We start from the raw sequence: 20465 nt of genomic DNA on the forward strand, positions 1-20465 counted from the left end.
CCTCAAGCGCTGCACCTACTACGAGACCTGTGCCACCTACGGGCTGAACGTGGAGCGCGTCTTCCAGGACGGTGAGTTCCCAGCCCGGTGAGGACGCTGCGCGGATGATGGGGTGGGGTGGGGGCAGCAGCCTGACGCTGGGTCCTTCTAGGGGCCATGCACCGCCCTGGGGAGCAGCGTTAAACAATGCATTCAGGTGGTTCCAGGAGACGGCGAAGCACCCACACAAAACCCTCCTGCAGTGGAGTCTGTGCTTCACATTACGTGGCCTTTCTGAGCATGGGGCAAAAAGTTTCTTGCTCTCAAACTTGCACATGGAATGGCTCATTCTTAATTCAGTCTTGTCCTTAAAAAAGATTTAAATATTTGGTGATAGAGTTTGAGGAGAATAAACTGAAAGAAGAGACCAAAGTTTGGACAAAAAAAAAGTCATTCGTTAGGTTCTCGCTGGGAGAGTGGCCGGGGCGGGGCCAGGACGGATGGCTGGGACTGTCTCTGTGTCATCCATTTATTATTCAGCACAAACTCAGGAACAGCTGTGCGGCAGCCCAGAAACTCCTGGAGGGACGTGAGGTTTTCCAGGGCGGTGAACGTTCACACAGAACTGTGGCGTCGTGTGTCAGTGTTGTGGGAGAGGGAGACTGTGGGCAGAGGTGGTCTCTGGCCTGGACGTTGCAAGATCTGGGGTAAAGTGATGCTTTTAGACGTGGAGATTGGGAGAAGGGCCACCCAGGCCACGGGCCCCTCTCTAATGGAGTTGTGGGAACTAAAGCCCAGGACCCCTCCCCTCGTTGTTCACACCCACCGGCGGCAGTGCCACCTCCGCTCCCAGCTGCTCCCACCTGCTCCGGCGTCCTCTGCAGCCTCCCTGGGACGTGCCTGGTGCCACAGGGCGCTGGGGTCGGCACTGGGCAGCCAAGCTTGGGCTCTTCAGAGACCACCGCAGCCGCTGCAGAAGTTAGCCAGGCCCTGCCGGGCACCAACAAGTAGTTCAAATTAGTAAAAGCAACACTTAGGGGATTTGGGATCCCTGGAACACTTCTCCAAAAACAGGCAATATATGCTTTTCTTTTAAATATCCAAATTAGTTTTCAGAAGTTGTGTGATTTCCGTACTTTCTCCATTTTACTAAGTTTCAAAGACTGTGTCCGTTTTCAAACTTTGCGTTTTCTTCTGTCTTAACAGCCACGTTCTTTTCTGAGCTCGTCACCTCTCTCTTCTATTGACCTCACAGATAATTCTCACTCCTCTCTTTTCTTCAGCACTTTTATCCTAGTTAGTCTCAGGCTTCTTTTCCTCTTTTCCAATGCTGCTTCCCAGGAAGCTCAGGGTTCCGCTGAGGAGCAGGACAGTGGCCCCGGGAGCTCCGTCCCCCGCTCTTCCTCCAGCTCACGCTCCCGGCAAGGCCGCCTCATTCTCGGTCCCGGTTCCGTGTGGGGAGATCAGGCCATTGGGCGGCAAGCTCTTCTGTTTAAATCTGTGGCTGGCCCGTGCGGCCCCAGTCCTTAGAGATCCCGGAATCTTAGTGAGATTAGGAAGAACTATGTGAAGAAGTGCTTGGAGTCCTTCAGAAAGAGGGTTCTAGCGGGCTAAGGTTGCTCTTTGACACTCAGTTGCCCAAACACCTGTGAAAGCCAAAATGAAATACCGTATGTGGGGTCAGCAGACGTCTGCCTGATTTTGTAAACGCGGTTTTCCTGGGACACAGCCTCGCCCATCCGTTCACGGTCGACGGCAAGGCCTGCTGCGGCTGCTTTGCGGCTGTCCCTGCAGAGCTGGGCAGTTGCAACAGGGAACTCACGGCCCGCCCAGCCTCTGTGCCCATTTCCAGGAAGTTTGCCCACCCCAGTGGATGAGTTTAATCCCCACAGTGAGTGCATCACTTTTACATTTATAGTGGCTAACAGATGGACTTTCCATAAATAATGCATCTTATAATAACAGTCCTACAGGTAAATTAATAGTAGGAAGATCAAGGTGATGGAGCTTTCCAGAGAGCTGCCCTGTCCCATCTCTGGTCGGGGCTCGAAGGGCAGGAGGAACAGTGGACTGGTGGGGCGATGGTTGAAGTGTTTCAGTGAGATATTTCCAAATGCCATTGTTTAAAAATGTTTAAGGTGTTTGCATTGCTGTGGCAGCTCGAGTGGTACCTTCCAAAATGAAGATTTGATTAATGAAGCATGTTGGAACCTTAGCATAGGTTTATGTAGACATGGGAGTTTTTCAATAAATGTCATTTCTTCTTTTAGAACTAATTTACTCCCATTAAGTATTTGGATTTTATAGAGTCTGAAGAGGAAATAACGTCCCAAATGACTACAACTTCTGTGACTGCTGTGATTTTGATTTTTATCTATGTGAAGAGAGATGTTTCTAAAATAAAGTTGAGGTTCTTCTACATATGTTATATTGTGATTATATGGTACCTAGAGTTTCATATTTTTATTTACATTTTTATTTGCTTAAATCGTAAACTCTCTTTAATAATTAATGGTAACAGTAGTTGCTGACTGACTAGGACTATACTAAGAATGAGAGCTTCACAAGCGTTACCAATAACAGTCCCTTTTAATCTTCAAGGAAGGAAAAAGCACATAAGGTTCATGGTTAAGGAAGCTGAGGCTCAGAAAAGTTATGTAACTTGACCAAAGCTGTACCGAGCCTGGATTGGATCCCTGGGGACCTCAGCCACGACACAGGGTCACCACCTGCCGTTAAATGACGTGATCCCCGCCCTTCGGGCACAGGACGTATCAAACTCATGCTGCCAACTGCCGATTGGGCTTATTTAGATTTCTCTTTTGACTTCCTGGCTTCCTTTACAACTCAGGGATTATTATTATTATTAAATTTTATTGTGGAATTTTATTATTTATTTTGCTCTTTTAGCTATGTTCAAGTATACGATTCAGTGGCATTAATTATATCCACAATGTTGTGCCACCATCTCCACCATCCATTACTAAAACTTTTTCATGACCCCAGACAGAAACTCTATACCCGTTAAGCAGTAACTCCCCAATTCCCTCCCCCCGGTCCTGGTTATTTCTAATCTATTTTCTGTCTTATTTGCTTATTCTGGATATTTCATGTAAGTGGAATCATGTGACATTTGTCTTTTTGTGACTGGCCTATTTTACTTCGCATAAGGTTTCCATGTCGTAGCATATATGAGAACTTTATTCCTTTTTATTGATGAATAACATTCCTTCGCATATATGCCCACATTTCGTTTGTCCCTTCATCTGGTGATGGACACTTGAGTTGCTTCCACGTTTTGGCTAATGCTGCTATGAACATTGACTGTTTTGGGTCCCATTTTCAATTCTTGGGTATATAAAGAGAACAGGGGCTTTCTTCTTTGCTTCTTTAACTTTTCACTTCTTAGTGTCCTGAAACTGAAAGCAAATTATGAGATGGATGGAGACACATACCATCTGCTTCCCTTTCTTTCTTTGGCATAGTGTTCAGCAGCTACTGGAAGTGGCTGTTAGGCAGCTTGGGAGGGGGGTCCTCTGTTAGCTCGCAGGGGCATCAGGAAACAGAGAAGCAGGTGTTTCATTCATTCCTTCCCTCACCTGGCACCACACGTGTGTGTCTTGTTAGGGGATGGAGGTGTAACGGGAGCACACGTGGGGTCCTGCCTGGTGAAGTTCAAGTCCAGTAGGGGGGATAAACGTTCAACAGACATTAGCATGGAAAGGTGAGCTTGCATCTTGCCTAGGTGTGGTGATGGGAAGTGAAATGGCCTGCTGCTTTCTCTACCCCTTCTCAGCAGTGTGGAATCATCCTTCTATTGCTTGCTGGCAGGTTTGTGTGGTTCGTGGAACGAATAATCTGGCCGCCTCCAGAAGGCTCCTTTAAATAGAATTCACAGTTCGAGACTTTGTACTCACTGTTTCTGTGTCGTCTGGGCAGCTGCACCTGACTCGGGACCCTAGGGGTCTGAGTTCCCAGGAAAAACCCTGGGAGGGGGTCCTAGGGGCCACGGCAAGCTGGACGCCTGGGATCGAGGCAGCTCTGACCACGGGCCTGCGTGGGCTGCACAGGGCACCCCACGTTCCTAGGTTTTATCTCCACCCTGTCTGGCCTCAGTCTGTCCGATTCCATGCAGTTCTGTTTGCTGCTGCTCTGTTTGCTGGTCTTGCTGTCTGGCAGGTTAACTACAGGCTTTTATGGTTTTAAAGTTAAAATGGTCATTTTAGTGTTTGGCTTTTAAAAATTTTGAAAATCTCTGGTCATTTATTCTCTTAAGTCCTGGATACATGAAGATAAATGATTACAGGATCATAAAGTTCATTTTTTGTAGACTTTGTTGCTCTGGCATTATGTTTGTGTATGTGTGTGTGTACACACATACATATATACATAATTTTGTTTTTCTAAAGAAACGTTCCTTTCTTTCTAAAAATGAACCAGTTTTCTGAGTGATGAAGCACACAGCTCTTGTGTTGTTATAGTGGGTTCTTTGGGAAGGCTAAGAAGGGTAGTGTTGGTGATGGTAGTTTTCAACCTAGGTGTTTGAAGGTAACCTAAAATAATTGTAACCTGGTGAGGGAAGTAAATTCTCCCAGAGGAGCAGCCAGTGCTTGTGGTGGGTGGGCCGCCTGTGGTGGATGAGGATTGGGTTCCTCCCAGGTCCCGTGCGCCATCTTGAAGGAGGAGGGCGAGTCCTGCTCTGTGTCCTCCAGGATGGTGCGTTCAAGACGTTAGTTCCTACAGTCAGATTTTGGAAACTGTACATATTAGTCTCTTTCCAAACACTTTTAAATTTCTCACCTTACGTTGGGTATTGGTATTTGTAGTCTGTTTTGCTGCGGGCGACAGTGATGTATGATGGATGTAGGATCAACACAGGGATCTGTATCACACCATAGTTACCTTCTTCAACCCGAGGATGAGATGGAATCTGTTTTTTGTTTGTTTTGCCATTTATTGGAGTAGAGACAATAGGGCCCTAAGTTTTATTGGGCATATTTTATAATTTCTGATTGTGGTATCCGACCTGTATGTGGTATTTTCAAGTTCCCTGAAAACTAAAGAAGAAGAGTGGTTTCGTCCCTGCAGCATAAGTAGTAGAACCAGATACTGGTACAAAAATTCTTTTCATGACTGCTTGTCAAGGCCACTTTATTCTCTTTTACTCTCTCCCCCACTCCCTTTCTCCAAGTATGAGCAGATACAGATTTATCTGAAATCTGGACCTCATTGTTTTATATGTGGCTTGTTCTCTTATGCATCCCAGCACCAGTAGTTTTACATACAGAATTTAGTGTTCTTGCATATATGCTATTCTAAAATTCTAACCATTTGTTAAATCACAATTCAAAGCCTCATGTTGTATATACTATGTGAAGGCTCTAACTTGTCTTTTAAGCTTGAGTATGTAGGGCGGTAGGAAATCTATGTGTAAAATTCTGCTCTGACATAATTGTTGGACCAAGTTAAGATCCAGGTAAAAAGGATAAACTACAAATTGCCATCTGTTGGCCTCAGTCTCCTAGACTGCTAGGTTTTGTCGCTGGCTGGGATAACTGGACAATTCAGTGATCTTGCACAGTGGGCCTTTCATCCTGGTATAGAGTTGTGCGATTATACTGAAGGGAACACCTGGATTTTAGGTACGCATGGATGGAAAGTGCTGGGGGTTAGGATGGGAAAGGGCTCTGTGTGCCAGCTCTGGCGCTGCTGCAGCCTTGCACAGTTCCGGGTCCCTCTGTCCCTGGCGTCGTCACACATATGCACGCGCACTGCCCCGGTGGCCAAGCACTCTCGGTTCTAGGAGTATCGGCGCTGGTCCTTCAGTGCCATCATCCAGGGCTTTGCACATGTCTTGCATTCCACGTTCTGGAGAAGCCCTTCCATGGTGGTGTTCTGCTTGGTTTCCACCGCTGCCTGGCAACGGCCCACTGAGCCTGTGCCCATGGGAAACCTGGGTGGGGGAAGTTACAGGACTCACCTAAGGTTAGGCAGGGAGCCAGGGGGCCTCTGTTTGTTTCCCATCCTTTGCTTCGAAAGATTGAAGTTCTGGTGTACAAAGAATCCCATCTAAACGTCTGCAGCTGCTTGATCGTAATTGCAGGGATGTCCGGGACAAGGGTAAGTGTATTAATGACACCAGTTTGTGTAGCTTAATTGCATGCAATAGAGCATCATTAAGAGCAAGCAGTCTTCAGAGGCTTTCCTCCCGAGTGCTGCATCATCTCCTATCATTTCGTTTTGCTGACACCAGAGTCTTTTGTTTGTGCTGTTAAAGGATATGTCAATTAAGTCTGTTCAGTTCTTTCCTGAAACAAGCTCGATTTTCCTTGTTGGGGCAGCCTCTTGTATTTGTTTTTGTTGCTGTTGTTTTTCACTCTTCATTATTATGTTAGAGATTAAATTGGAGTCTACTTGCATGTTCTTTGGCAAAAGACTGCTTTCAGAGATAAGACTGTTCATGTTTGAAAGCGAACCAAAATATATGTACATTGGCATTTACTATATATTGAAAAGAGGAACTAATTCCATTGTGTGCCCACCAGTATATATTTTTTTGTGATTTGTAATAATAGTTAATATTTATATAATAATTTAAGGACTTAAGATATAAAAATGATAGATCTGATGAGGTCAAATTTGCAGCTGAGAACCACATTCTCTGAGATGTTTGTTTCCTCAAGTCGCCTCATACAGCTGGGACTGGGCAAAGCCAGAATCTCCTATTTCTGCTTCCTGTTCCCACTGTCCATCTGTATCCATCACTGTCACCATATCCCCTACCCCACCCACCACAGCCCCCTGTGTGCACCGTCCTCTCTGTATTGAAAAGTTAAGTTTCTAAGACTTGCTGAGACAGTATGGGTAGCTGGTTTGTATTTTGACAGGACAAAAAAGATTCAGCTTCTTAAAGTTATACTTTATTAGAGAGGTTTCATATTTTAAATCTTTGTATAATTACAAGAATAACCTGAAAAAGACATGAAGTGTTAAGTAGCGCTTACGAGGTTATGCCAACGTTGGGGAAAAGCAGCAGACGGAGGCACTCGAGTTGCTCTGCAGTTGGCCAAGTGAGTCCTGTAAGGTGTAAGGTGTTCTCCGTCCTGGCCTCCTGCCATCTGCCGTCATCTTTCACCACAGGTGCCGTTGGCTGCTTTTGCCTGGCAGCTTCTAACGTCGTATGATCCAGTGGAAGTTGGAATCTACAGGTTGCTTCCGAGTGAGCCACTCCTGGCCCACAGCTTGTGCTCTGTCACTGAGAGGAGAAAGCACCTGCTGATGCGAATGTTACGTAGACTGTGGGTTCAGCCCGCTGGTGGTGAGCATGTGTCTCTAGGTTTGTGCAGCACCTTCTGCTTGTGTTTTAAGCCTTGGTTTAAGTTTGGAGGAAAATGCCTTTTTTAGTGATTATTCTTAAAAAACTTGACACTGTCAAATACCCTTTATTGAAATTGTAAATGCATTTTCAAATTCACTTAATTTCATAACCAAATAAGCTTTGTCTATAGCAGGTTAAATTGCAAATTGAAAATGAATTGATACCAACTCTACACTGTAAACTTTTTGTGTAGTAAACCAAGTATTAGTGATAAAAAAAATCTAGAGTTAATATTTTTGAGGGGAGGAATTCATAGGGAATAAAAAATTCCAATAGTTAAGAGGCATTTAGGGTTTCTTGAATTAGCAAAGCGGGTGTTTTACAGCTGAGCCTGGGCATCTGGCACAGGAAAGAAATTGTAAACTGAGACAGTCTTTCAAAAGTACTCAACAAATACAGAATGTATTACTTTAAGATTGAATCAGTCACTGAGCTACACCAAATCTTTTCAGTACTAATTTGAGAATTTGGTTGAGATGATTATCCTTGAATAATCCAAGTGTTTCTTTAAATATTATTAAAAATTGTCACAAACGTTAAATAAGCTTGTTTTTTATTTCGAGTTTTCTTTGTCTAGAAGTATCCCTTTTTAAGATCTTATCTCTGGTCCATTGAACTGTTCAGTGGACCCAGAGGCCAGATTTTCAAAGAGGCAGTCTCTTCTTAGTGTGTAAGTTGATTCATTTTGATTCATTTAAAATCACCTGCAATTTCCTAATTATGAGTGAGGCCCAGTGTCCACTGACTGCTGCCGCTGGCCTTGATGACATGGAGTCAGCTATGAAATACGATAATTTGTGAGATAGTTTACAATATGGATAGAAGGAACTGTCACAGGGAGGGACATTTTGGTCCTTGCAAAAATAATGAAGGAATCACCCTAAATTCTTCATTGATAATGGATGATGCTGTTACCAACAACCAGAGAGAATAAATAGTCTTTTATTTGACAGTGTCCTGGAATATTGTGTTAATGGGGTTTATGGTCCTTCCAGGCACTTTCTTACTCCAAGTCTGGGATTTTCCATGCCGTGCTTCCTTACTGGAAATATGAAGTGTGCACGGATGCACGCGTGTGTACACAGAAGCGTATGCGTTAACTCTCACACATTAAGCACACTATTAGTAAATGCCCTCTGCTTTGATTTTCATGTTAGGACACATCTCTTTTGTTCATAGAATTAATTTTATCAATGGCATAGAAAATGATTATTTTAATACTTTTCTGCACTGTGGCATCGTAGCTGCGTTTTGCCCCAGGATCCCTCTCTAATGACTTTAGCCAGCTTGAATTAGCTTGATGTATCATTAATGCATACAAATGGCTTTTATTTTTGTTCATAATCTGTTCATAATGCCATGGCATTATGCTCTTTCTAATGTTTTTAAAATGATTAAGTGGTGATGTACTTTTTGACCTACTTAACCCTCTACAGAATCTCTGATCAAAAGAATATGAAAATATTACTTAACTAGGATGATTGGAAGTTAGTACAACCTAAACTCATGCTGCTCAGTTATTTTGATATTTGTGAAGAGAAGAGTGATGGGGTCACAATCTTATCTGCTTTCTCTGTTTTAGGGAAACTGTGAAGAGGGGATTGTAAATTTGTTTAAAAGAAAAGATCTTTAGAAAAGATCTAAAAACTTAGATAAATAGGTTGGACTTGTTAAAATTTGCCAGAGATAGAGTTTTTAAAGGATTTGAAATATGAAAATAAAAATCACCCATAACTCTACCATCTGGGAGCGGCTATTGTTAAAGCCTGTGTGTATGGGGGGATGCAGGATATGTGTGCACACCGACATGTTTGCAAAAACGAATTGTAGTGCATTTTAAGGTTTACAGTCTGCATTTTCACATAAATACTTTTCGACAATGTAATTTCTAGTTTTTGCACTGTGTTCCATTGAGTGAAATAAAATACGGGGGCCAAAAAGTTATTGGCGCAGTCTTGTATTAGACATATAGTTTTCTCCCCGTATTTTCTTAATTAGTGGATTAGTTTATTTATTTATTTTAGAATCAGTGCCTCAGTGGCTGTCTCCATCCTTCATCCTTTCCTTGGGGCACGTGGCTCCAAGTGGGCTTGCCAGCTGGTGACATGCGAGCACTTAAGGCTTTTGAGTCTTGTTGTCGAACAGCCTCCTGCAGACCCCGTTCCAGTTCAGGTTTCCTCCAGTGGGTTTTCTTTCCTGCACCCTGGCCACACAGGGTATTTCCACTTTAAAAACTCTTAATGGCTTACTGACAGACAAAAGATCACACCTCCCGGTTGGCTTCACACACTTTGTTAGGTACATCGTCCCTCGCTGTGAAGACGTTAGCCTCCGGCACGCAGCTGCTTTGTCCCGAGATGGGCGTCCACTCGCGGGTGGCAGGCGTGGGCTGGCACATTGAGGAGGGGTGCACGGGAGGTGGTGGTCCTCGCTGCTCTTAGACCTGCCCTTGGGGGTGCACCACCCCTGTTCCCTGAGGCCGGAGCAGGTCCAGCTCTCCAGGGACACATAGCCTGGGGCACTGGACCTGAAGCCGGTGCAGCTGTGACCTGGGGGTGGTGACAGTGGCGAGCCTCCTTGAGCTCCATCAGTGAGATGTTTTGACTCATGTGAAGGTGATTTTGCTCAACACCATTGCTCTCTGTACCCTCGGAGGCAAATACCCAACATGAAATACATCCTGAGGGCAGCAGAGAGAAAAGGAAGGCTCCCAGCTCCTTGAGTTTGGTGTCCCCTCCACCCCAGCACGCTAAATGGCTCGGGAAGCCCCCTGATCCCAGTGCTCGTTTCCAGATACAGAAATCGAGTGGCAGGGAAGGACAGGGCCTGCCCTGGTGGCTGCAGTCCCCGCTTGCTCAGCTTGTACCTTTTCTGCTGCTCCCCTTTGTCCCACCCGGAGTGAATTCCTAGATTGTCATTTAGACCAACCAGTGTTTCCCACATGCTTAAAGGGCATCCCCCTTTTTGTAAACATAGTAATCTTGTTTAGTTATTTCATGTATGAACTGTCAGAATCTGGGAAATCCATAGCTTGCAGGTCACTGCAATGGAAATTAGAAAATTAAAACAAAAACATGCATCCTGTTTCCATCACATTCTTGGGCGGGCGTCCCCATCCTAGATGGCCAGGATGATGGAGCCTCCAGGCCAGCTGTTTTCATTTTCGCACTCTGCAGACTCCGCCAGGTGCCACCCCCAGGCTCTCATCATCGCACACCGACCCCGGGGTGCTGGCCCTTCACTGGGAAAGGCATGGTATGCTCAAACTTGTACTCAAATAGATAATTAACAAACAGCAGTGGAATCTAAAAGAGAACCTAAGAAAGCACTCATTTGGGGGATTGTCTGCTTAATCCTGCATTATCTGCCTTGTTCCCCATGAGCAAAGCAGAGCTGAGGGGACAGGGCCGCCCCTTCAGCCTGGTGGTGGGATCGTTCTCCCCGTGGACGGACTTTTGGGCGCCTTGCCTTGTGCACACCAATTTCCGCAGGAGGGGCTGTGGTCGCCCCTGGGAAACCTCTGCTCCACCTGCAGCTGTGGTTCAAGGGGAGTTGGTTTGGGGCTGTGATTTTTGGAATTCTAGGAAACTCACTCTCATTTAATTTTGCGTGTAATCTGTACGACAGAATGTCGAAGGCCGATGCAGTCGTTTTGATGCTAGGAAATGCTCCCACGTGGTGCCAAGATTTGATCTCAAATGAAATACCAAGGGAGGGCTGTGTTTAGATTCACTTCCGGCCTGGCCTGCGGACTTGGGCAGAGCCGGGAGGCTGATGCTGAGTCGCAAAGCGCACGCCAGGTGGATCTCAGGCCTGTGTCTCCGCCACTTTCTTCTGTAAATGTTAAAACAGACTAAGGAGCCGCTGATTACATTTTAAAACCTGGTTGTGAACTAAAATGCCCTTTTACATCATACTTACTTTTAATAAAATGTCACACATTTTAGTGTTTGAGTGTTCTTGAGTTAAATGCAATGTATGTCTAATAAAACTCATTCATACAGGCTCCTTTCTTCGTGGAATAGGATATATAGTTAATAGAACTTCAGGCCTGTGACACAGTCTCTGAGAGCTAATGAAAATATGGGGGGAAAGGCAGCATTTGCATTAATGTCCATAGCTTTGTAATTTAGTAAACTGTCAATAGGGGACATTGAAACGGTTCCTAAGGATGCTTCTCATTTGCATATTTCTTTTCCTTTTGCTGTCACTGTGGAGAATACAGACATAATAAAACCAGCACTGGTTTAAGCAACCATTTAGGCCTCTAATTAGATATACTCCATAAAGTGTGTGATGTTACTGGATCAGCAGCACACAAACGCAGAATTTAAAAAGTTTTATTTATTGGGAGGGGTGGAGAACAAAATAAAAAATATGAAATTATATATTCTGTGGTTAAGGGAATCCAAATTCTCTGTTCCTTTTTTTCCTCTGCATGTAATTTTACAGAAGAATAAAAAAATATGTGCTTATCTCTTGAGAGATTATAATACATAGATTTATTATTTAGCCCATCATTGTCTTTGATAAGAACCCACCAAGGGTTTTGTTGGCCTGAGTAGCAGCCCCAGGCACCTCGGTTTAGTGACCACATCCTTGAATCTAAAGGCTGTGGAGCCCAGGCCTCGGTGGGCTTGCGGGGAGCCCCTGGACTTGCGGGGAACCCCTGGGCTTGTGGGGAGCCCCTGCCCTGCCTCTTGCCCCTTCCTGCTGCGGAAGACTGGACTTTTCTCTCTGTGGGTCTGTCTGATAGTTAGAGAGGAGGAGACAGATTACATCAGACCAGAACTCCTGGGGAGAAGGAAGGGAGTTGGTTACTGAAAATGAGAGGTTACCAATGATTCATAGTGACCTGAGGATTTGGTCATTATATGCAAATTAGCACCTGTTGCCTTCTCCGTGGGAGCATGTAGAGATAAACAGAAAATTCTATTCTGTGTATTATATTCACCTGGGTTTTCTAGTTTCTTGAGGTCTTTTTTGTCTTTCAGTTGAGTTTCGTCTAAGTTACAGGGCTTCCCCCTGCCACTTTCCATTTTCTTAGTTTTTACCATTTCTTTTCTCTCACTACATAAATCTTATTAGTCTTGTAGCGTGTCACATCAGGACATTTTCAATTTCTTTATTTATAAAATAGGAATAACTACATTTTAATGTACCTTAAATGAGAAAACATGTCAAATCAAAAACTACATATTCTATGCAAACTAAGTTTCTTTTATTAGAATGCTTTCAGATTCAGTGGTTAGACTTTATAAAGAAGCAAATATAATTTGGGGGATTTCAGTCCTTGGAATAATGAAAATGCAGGAGAATTGTGTGGAAAGAAGAGCGAGTTAAGAGTGCTGTAATAAAAAGCATCAGAAGGAAACATAGCATTGCTTGAAGGAGGTAGTTTTTTTAGTGCAAAAAAGAAAGTTCTACCGGCTCCTGAACATAACAAAACCCAGAAAATTAGAGGGAAAACCCATGACAGGGAGCAGTGCCCCATGTGTGAGATCTTTCCGTGGAATTCAGTCGGCATCGATGGCATTGAAGAGCTCGCCTGGCACTGGCTGGGTCCGTGGGGCCTTCAGAGAGGAGCTGCCAGGCAGAGTCTGGGCACGGCCACGGAGGGTCGGCCACGTGCCCAGCTTTTCTGATCCGGCCTGCGGAGCGTCCGTCCTGCGGAGTGTCCATCCTGGCGGGTGGGGAGGGGACAGACCAGGTGGACCAGGTTCAGCTTTAACCAGAGCAGCTGGGCCCGTCGTTCTTAGTTACGGGGCTTCACGATGCATTTCTTCTCGGGGGTGGGGGTCTGCTACCAATATACAGTTAAAAAATCACTGAGCTCATAAACCCAGTCCCTGCTTCCAGACTGTTTTAGTTTTTGTAGGGCTGCTGCAACAAATTAGCACCAGCTGGGTGGCTTAAAACCACAGGGATTTATCGTCTCATAGCGCCGGACGCCAGAAGCCTGATGTCCAGCGGCCAGCAGGGCTGCCGTCCCTTGGCGCTCGCCTCTTCCAGCTTCTCGCCCCGTTTGCTGGTGATTCCTGGCGCCCCTTGGCCTGCAGCTGCACCCTCAGCCTCTGCCTCTGTCGTCACACGGCCTTCTGCCTGTGTCTGCGCGCGGCTCCTTTCCTCTTACCAGATCACCTGTCCCCGTCCTACTCCAGGGCGACCCCCTTTTAACTTAACTGATTCCGTCTGCAGTAATCTAATTCAGAGAAGATCATGTTCACAGGTACCAGGGTTAAGGCTTTGGCATTTCTTTTGGGGAGACAACCCATAAGGCAGACCTTGCATATATCCTCATGCAGAAGAAATGTGGTCGATTGAAAATCCTTTCATAAAATCACCCACGTTGGAAGTTGATAGCCGGTGGGTCTTTTCTTGGATATTTTGCTTTCCTGGACATTTCCCTGCTCTGGGCACTTTGTGCACGTCTTCCACAGCTCCCGGCATCCCCTACCATCACTGTAGCCTCGGAAGCCCGGGCGTGTCCTGTTGCCCCCCAGGGCCCAGCGTGGTGCCCACTGGAACAGCCATAAACACCAGGGCTGGGTAGGACGGCCCCTGCTCCCCTGCCCACAGAGAGCCGGCTCGGCGCCTTAAACCTGGAAAACCAGGGCAGCTCGTCAGCTGCTGAGCATGGTACACTTGAGCCTTCCTGCTTCATGTTTCCTTTTTTTCCTCTTACTGCAAGGTTTGCAACATCTTCTCCCCCTTGCAGAAAATTGTTTGCATTGTGTCAGTGCCTCATGCTACTAGATGACAGAAAATGTTGGAGTTGTGCAAGAGAGTGTGGCGAGTGCTATGCCCCTCTTTGCTCCCTGTCCGTCTCCTTGGCAGGTGGCTTCCCCAAATGGTTATTTTAAAGATTCAGACAGTTCCAGTCCTCGCTGTTGGGCACCATGAGAACAATTAGGAAGCTCTTGAAGAAATTAAATGATGTCCAAAGGAAATCCTTTCAGCCCAATATACAACTAACAATTGCTATGAGATATCATGGCCAAAATAAAGGGTGGGGGTGACAAGCGCCAATCAGATGACTAAACGAAAGCTCCGTGTACTGCGCATCACCTGGTGAACTGATTATTTGGGAAGCCTGAGCAGTAGCTCCTTACTCGTGTCTCCCTTCTTGCAGTTCAGGTGACCCGACAGGGTGGTGCAAGGCAAAGGCAACCTGGCGTGCACTCTCCTGGGTTCTGAGCTCGGAGTTGGAGGGATTTCCTCTTGGCTGCTAAAATAGTATCGGATCCTTTGCATGGATTTTTATTTTTCCAAATTATGCTTTGTATCCATTTCTATTAAGATATGCATTTATCTATTGACATATTTAAAACCTATATTTATATATTTTTTTCTGATAAAATTATTACATTTGTAGAAATAAGAAAACTATGAAGAAGCCAGTAAAAGTCACCTGTGAACCCCCCTTCCCAGCGATAACCAGCACTTTGCTGTCTGTCCTGCTAGTCAATAGTACTTTTAAAACAAAATTGGGACTTCATTCTGTATCTTTTAAAATAGCCTGACTAGAGAGAAAGACTGACAGTGTTTACTGTGTTGTTTTTTTCCCTATAAATGCTTTAATGACTTCATGGGCTTCTTTTCTAAGCTGGCAGCTGCCCCCAGGAACTCAATCACAGAGACAGGGTTCGTTCTGTAGCTAGTTTTCGGGTGCCTGCTGAAAGGCACCGATGAGAAGGGTCCCAGGCAGCTGTTAATTCTGGGTGTGACCAGCGCGTCCGGGTGCCTGGGGAGTGGCCGGGATAGGGAAGAGGTCCAGGGTGGGGTGGCCGCCCCCCGCTGTGCGGATGGGGTGCTGGTCAGTCCTGGCCTCACCTCCCACATCCCTGGTCACCAGGTAAGCTGGCTGTGAATTGGCCCCAGGTAGACTTTCCCCTAAGAAGAGAAAAGTCACTGTCAGTGGTCAGAGGACAGAGCCATCTCCTTGATATGTAGATTTTTCATTGGAACGAAAAGAACTGGTGTCATTAAATGCACACATTCAACAATTACAAAGGACTGGGAAGGCTTGTTTCGGCTCCTTTTTCTGGCAAGTAACCAAAACTAAATCAGATTATAAAGATCCATTCCTAAATCCCATTTATTAATCTACCCAAGGATAAAACCTTCTAAGATGGAAGATTTAAGTAAAATAGAACCTTAAATTGGAGGGCAAGCCTTAGAACACTCAATCATTTCAGAATTTCATTAAAATACTTAGAAAAGCTGTTGGGTTTAGGAAAAAAATGCCTTTGGTAGGTTGAAGATTCCAGAACTTTGGAAATACCTGATCTGTGGCATGAGATGGGATGGCCAGCTGAAAAATGCCCCAACCGCTCCAAAATATTCACATTCTAATACCTGGGACTTGGGACTTAAACGGCACGAAAACAAAAAGGGTCTTTGCTGATGTGGTTAAGTTAGGGCTCTCGCGATGGGCGTCATCCTGGCCCCCAATCCAGTGACAGCTGTCCTGGTAAGAGGGAGATGGGGGTTTGATAGCAGCACACACAGGGGAGGGCGAGTGCAGATGGGCACGGGGATTTGAAGCTGCTGGCTTTCAGGGTCGAAGTCGTGTGGCCGCAAGTCGAGGGACACCTGCGGTACCAGGAGTCGAGACCAGGCGAGGGAGTGAGGCTCTGCAGACCCCTAGTTCCAGCCCACTGATGCTGATTTTGGATGTCTGGCCTCCAGGCCTGTGAGAGGATGCCTCTCTGTGGTGTTAAGCCACTGAGTCTGTGGTCACTTGTTACTGCAGCTGCAGGGACCTAAGGCAGGTGGCAAAAGGCAGGGTGACTGGGGAGGGCGGGGAGGGGTGGGTCCCTAAGCGATGCCTGGGAGAGCAGGTGAAAGGACGAGAGGTAACTCTGAGGGGCTCCCTGGAAACCTAGTTTCCCACTGCACAGGTGCCAACCTGGAAGGCAGGAGCACCAGCTGGAGCACCAGTCATGGCCATGGCCACAGCCCGGGAAGACCTGGGCTTGTAAACAGTGGGCAGGTAACAGCAGTGGGTTTTCAGGTGACGTTTAGGGCAGGGAGACAAGAGGTCTCTGCTCACTGGGGTGCATGGCCAGGTGCCCCATGTTCCCAGAGGACTTTTCCCAGGCCAGAGGGTTAGAGCTCAGGAAGCTCAACAAAGGGAAGGGGCGCGAGCTGCCGGCTGCTTGACGGACATAGCGTCTCCCAATGTGGGTTCATCAAACCTGTGGAACCAGGGTGGTGGCCTCATCTCACTCCTTGCTTCCACCCACTCCTTAGCCCAGTCCGCCTTCCCATCGCTCCCCATCTCGCACCGGGTTGACTGTGACCGTTCCTAAGTCCAGCGGCCACCTCGTCTTACCCTCACGCTGCAGGTGGTGCCGTTGACCCTGAAACGTGCTCGTTCCTTGGCTTCTGGAGCACCACCCTTCAGGCGTCACTGCTCTTCCTCCTTCATAGGTGCTTCCTTCTCTGCTCGGCTGTCGGATGGGATTTGTTGAGACCTGGTCCTAGGCCACCACGCCTTCTCCTCTGCACGGGTCTCTGTCTCATGCTCACAAGCAGACTCCGAATCCGTGCATTTGATTCTGTGGGTCTTGCACTTGTTTTGTCACTGTGCGTACATTATACCAGCCTGGAGGTGGTAGTTAAAGCACGGAACCCAGCTCCACGTGGACGCTGACCAGTTAGGATGGGCTGACCCTGAAGGACACATGCAGCCTGAACAATGCCTAGCAGCTGGATATCTGTCCCCAAATTTTTCAAAAATAGGAAAAGCATGTTTAGAAGAGCACAGCTGATTCGGGGTATTTTGTAGACCATTAGAGAAATGTTTTGACTATAAGACCTGGAGTTGGAACATTTTTTCCCTTCAGCTTCATTACATTTTACCATTCAGCTTTTCTACATGTTTCAAAATAAGTGTGAGGGAAGGTGAAACACATTCATCAAAGGTTTCAAAAACAAACATACAACTTCACTCTTCCATTAAGAAAACAGCTGTAGGAAATGCAGAACCCCAAAGCCTGGATGTTTCTTGTCACTTCACTAATGCAGGACAAGCTGAGCCAACGGTAATGGCCTGACACCCTGGGAAACCACTTCTGTCGTCGAGCTTCCTGTTTAATTCTGTAGCGAGTAGCTCCTCACCGACGGGCACGTGAAGTCGCGTAGATACCGTATTGTAATCTCAGATGCTACCGGGTCGGTCACCAAGAAACGGCTGCTCCTAGATGGTGGCCTGTGGGTAGAGGCTGGGTTGGGCGGCAGAGGACTGGATTATACACAGTGATTATGCACAGCGATCCCCATGTTTCTCTCTCAGTTTACCCGGCTGTGAGATGGAGACTCCCTGCCTCCCTTTATTACGTTCTTCCCGGATGCACGTGACAGCAGACTGACCTGTAGCTTGCTTGGAGGACCTTGTGGGAAAGTACCTACCTACAGTAAAAAGTAGTGGAAGTCAGGAGAGACGGTGTGTTCCGAGTAGAAAACAGACTTCGTTTTCAGCAAAGGCTGGTTCCTGTGGCCGACGCTGAGCTCGTGCCCCGAGCGGAGCTGGCCGGGCTCTGCCCTGGGGGTGACCCTCGCCCACTTGGAGTCTCGCTTTCGGTGCTGAATAAGGTGCTGAGATGGGTCCAGCGAGTTCTGTTGGGACGTAGGACAGAAAGCGGTAAGTTCTTCTCTTCTCAGTGTTTTGGAAGCAGGTTAACTCACTCTCAATTTTAGTCCTGTAAAATAATAATAGGAGTTCATTCGTTAGAAACAGTTACCGGGGACCTGAGAAGTGGAAGGTTCGTCCCACGTCCTCTCGGTTAAAGCCCCCTGGGATGGCAGGGCTCACTCTCTTTGGGTAATGGTGGTTTATTTCTAATTTAATCAAATGCTCCTCATTTTCCTTTCTTGTCCTCACACCTAGAAAGAATTAAGTCCTTGTGAAAATATTACCAAAACATTAATTTATTGAAGAGAGATTTTCCTCCTTGAAGATGCAGATCTTTTCATCTAACCTGATGCTGGTCAAGTCATCCAGTCTCCCCACCCTCCTCCACCCCCCAGATATTTAGCAAAAAGAAACACCACCAATAGATTATAGTTCCTAATTGCTACTTCAACAGAAGCTAAATTTCCTTTTTTTTAATTCAATTTTATTGAGATATATTCACATACCATGTAATCATCTGAAGTGTACAGTCAGTTGTTCACAGAGCCATCATATAGTTGTGGGTTCATCACCACAGTCAATTTTTGAACATCTTCATTACTCCGAAAAAAATTAAGAATAAAACTACAAGTGAAAAAGAACACCCTAATTGTCCCATCCCCCCACTATTATGCATTCGAGTTTTGTCCCCATTTTTCTGCTCATCTGTCGATACACTGGATAAAGGGAGGGTGAGCCGCAAGGTTTTCACAATTGCCCAGTCACGCTGTGTAAGCTACATAGTTTTGCAGTCATCTTCAAGAGTCAAGGCTACTGGGTTGCAGTTCATCAGTTTCAGGTATTTCCTTCTAGCTATTCCAAAACACTAAGAACTAAAAAGAGATATCTATATGATGCATAAGAATGCCCTCCAGAGCGACCTCTCGACTCCATTTGAAATCTCTCAGCCACTGAAACTTTATTTTGTTTCATTTCTCTTTCCCCTGTTGGTCAAGAAGATTTTCTCAATCCCATGATGCCAGGTTGAGGCTCATCCCCAGGAGTCGTATCCCACATTGCCAGGGAGATTTACATCCCTGGGAGTCATGGCCCATATAGAGGGGAGGGCAGTGAGTTCACCTGCCATGTTGGCCACATGTGAGCAACAAAAGAGTTTCTCTAGGGGAGACTCTTGGGCACAATTATCAGTAGGCTTAGTTTCTCCTTTGCAGTAACAAGCTTCATAAGGGCAAGCCCCAGGTTGGAGGGCTCAGCCTTTTAAATTGGTAGCCTCCAATAAGAAGCTAAATTTCTTAATCTCACATAAATATACTGTCCTGCAGTTAAATAACCTGAATTCATGATCAAACTATTTGTGTACAATCTTGAAAAGAAAGTTCAGGTAACAGGTACCTCTGCTCTGGATGTTAGAGACACGTTCCCTCCCTCCCCCCGAATGGGGTAAATGTCCAGTCAAGAACGCGTACGTGGAAAACTCATAGAACAGAAGTGCCCGTTTCCTGCCATCCTCACAGCAGTCGTTAGTTTTGTCACCATTTCAGCAGACAAGGAAACGGGTACAGAGAGAGGTCAGTCCTGTAACTGATCAACAAATGGCCCTGCTGGGATGCAGACGTGCTTCTGGCCAGTGCTTTCAGACTGACCGCTTCCCTCCCATGAGTCTGTCTCCCCCAAATCAGTGTGGCTTTGGGCATGACAAGTAGGCCAGGATGAAAATAGAAGTCAAAAGTCAGAATCTTCAAGTGTAGCAGCCTAAAACTTGCCAACGGTAGTATGTTGGTTGAGGGTGAGAAATGTAGCATTTAAAATGGAAATAAAGCTGATGCTCAGAAGGGGAGCCTTGCTTAAATGCAGTAATTAAAATAGTTAGGCTGCTCCCAATTACCTTAGCTGCAGCAGCCTACCGTTGTCTTTATGGCAGCACTTTGATTCCAATCAGATTTCAAATGAACTTATTTTGGTCTTTTCAGTGAAGTCTCAGAGTAGAAAACAGATGCAGTTCTAAAGTAATTACTAACAGTTTTTCATCCTGAGAAAGGCAATTAAGATAAGAGAACTGCGTGTGCAACGAGAGGAAAATCCCAATGAGCCGTTCGGAGGGCCCGGATGCACTCCTGCGTCCGTCTCATGGGCTGCAGAGACGAGGACACCTCCACCTTGCTGAGCCCACAGCTTACCCATAACTGCGCCACTGTGGAAAAATCCAGAGTTGCCTTCTGTGGATCTAATTTATTTTCTCATGGAAAGGCTCTCCCCACCTCCACTCACACCCACCACCTCCCCGTCTTGTAAATTCCAGGAAGGATTGGAAGTCCAAGGGGTAATTAAGGAGGTCCCTGGGTAGAATGTTAGTGGGGGAAGGGATATGGGGGCTCTCAGCCTGGCAGCACCCCCTGCCCTACAGCTTAGCGTGCACCAGCGGAGGGGATGGGAGGGTGGGTTGGAGCTGCCCGCACCTCCCATCCCCTG

General features: G+C 46.2%; 1 protein-coding gene across 1 annotated transcript in view; it reads left to right on the forward strand.

Moving 5' to 3' along the window:
• Positions 1-20465, forward strand: part of AGAP1 (ArfGAP with GTPase domain, ankyrin repeat and PH domain 1) — a 434418-nt gene that overhangs the window by 81782 nt on the left and 332171 nt on the right. The window contains 1 exon segment of the mRNA XM_037850014.1: positions 1-71. This exon segment is cut by the window's left edge and continues 64 nt beyond it. Within this exon segment, the coding sequence (XP_037705942.1) occupies positions 1-71 (71 nt within the window).

This window comes from Choloepus didactylus, chromosome 9 (genome assembly GCF_015220235.1).
Source record: "Choloepus didactylus isolate mChoDid1 chromosome 9, mChoDid1.pri, whole genome shotgun sequence".
Taxonomy (NCBI): Eukaryota; Metazoa; Chordata; class Mammalia; order Pilosa; family Megalonychidae; genus Choloepus; species Choloepus didactylus.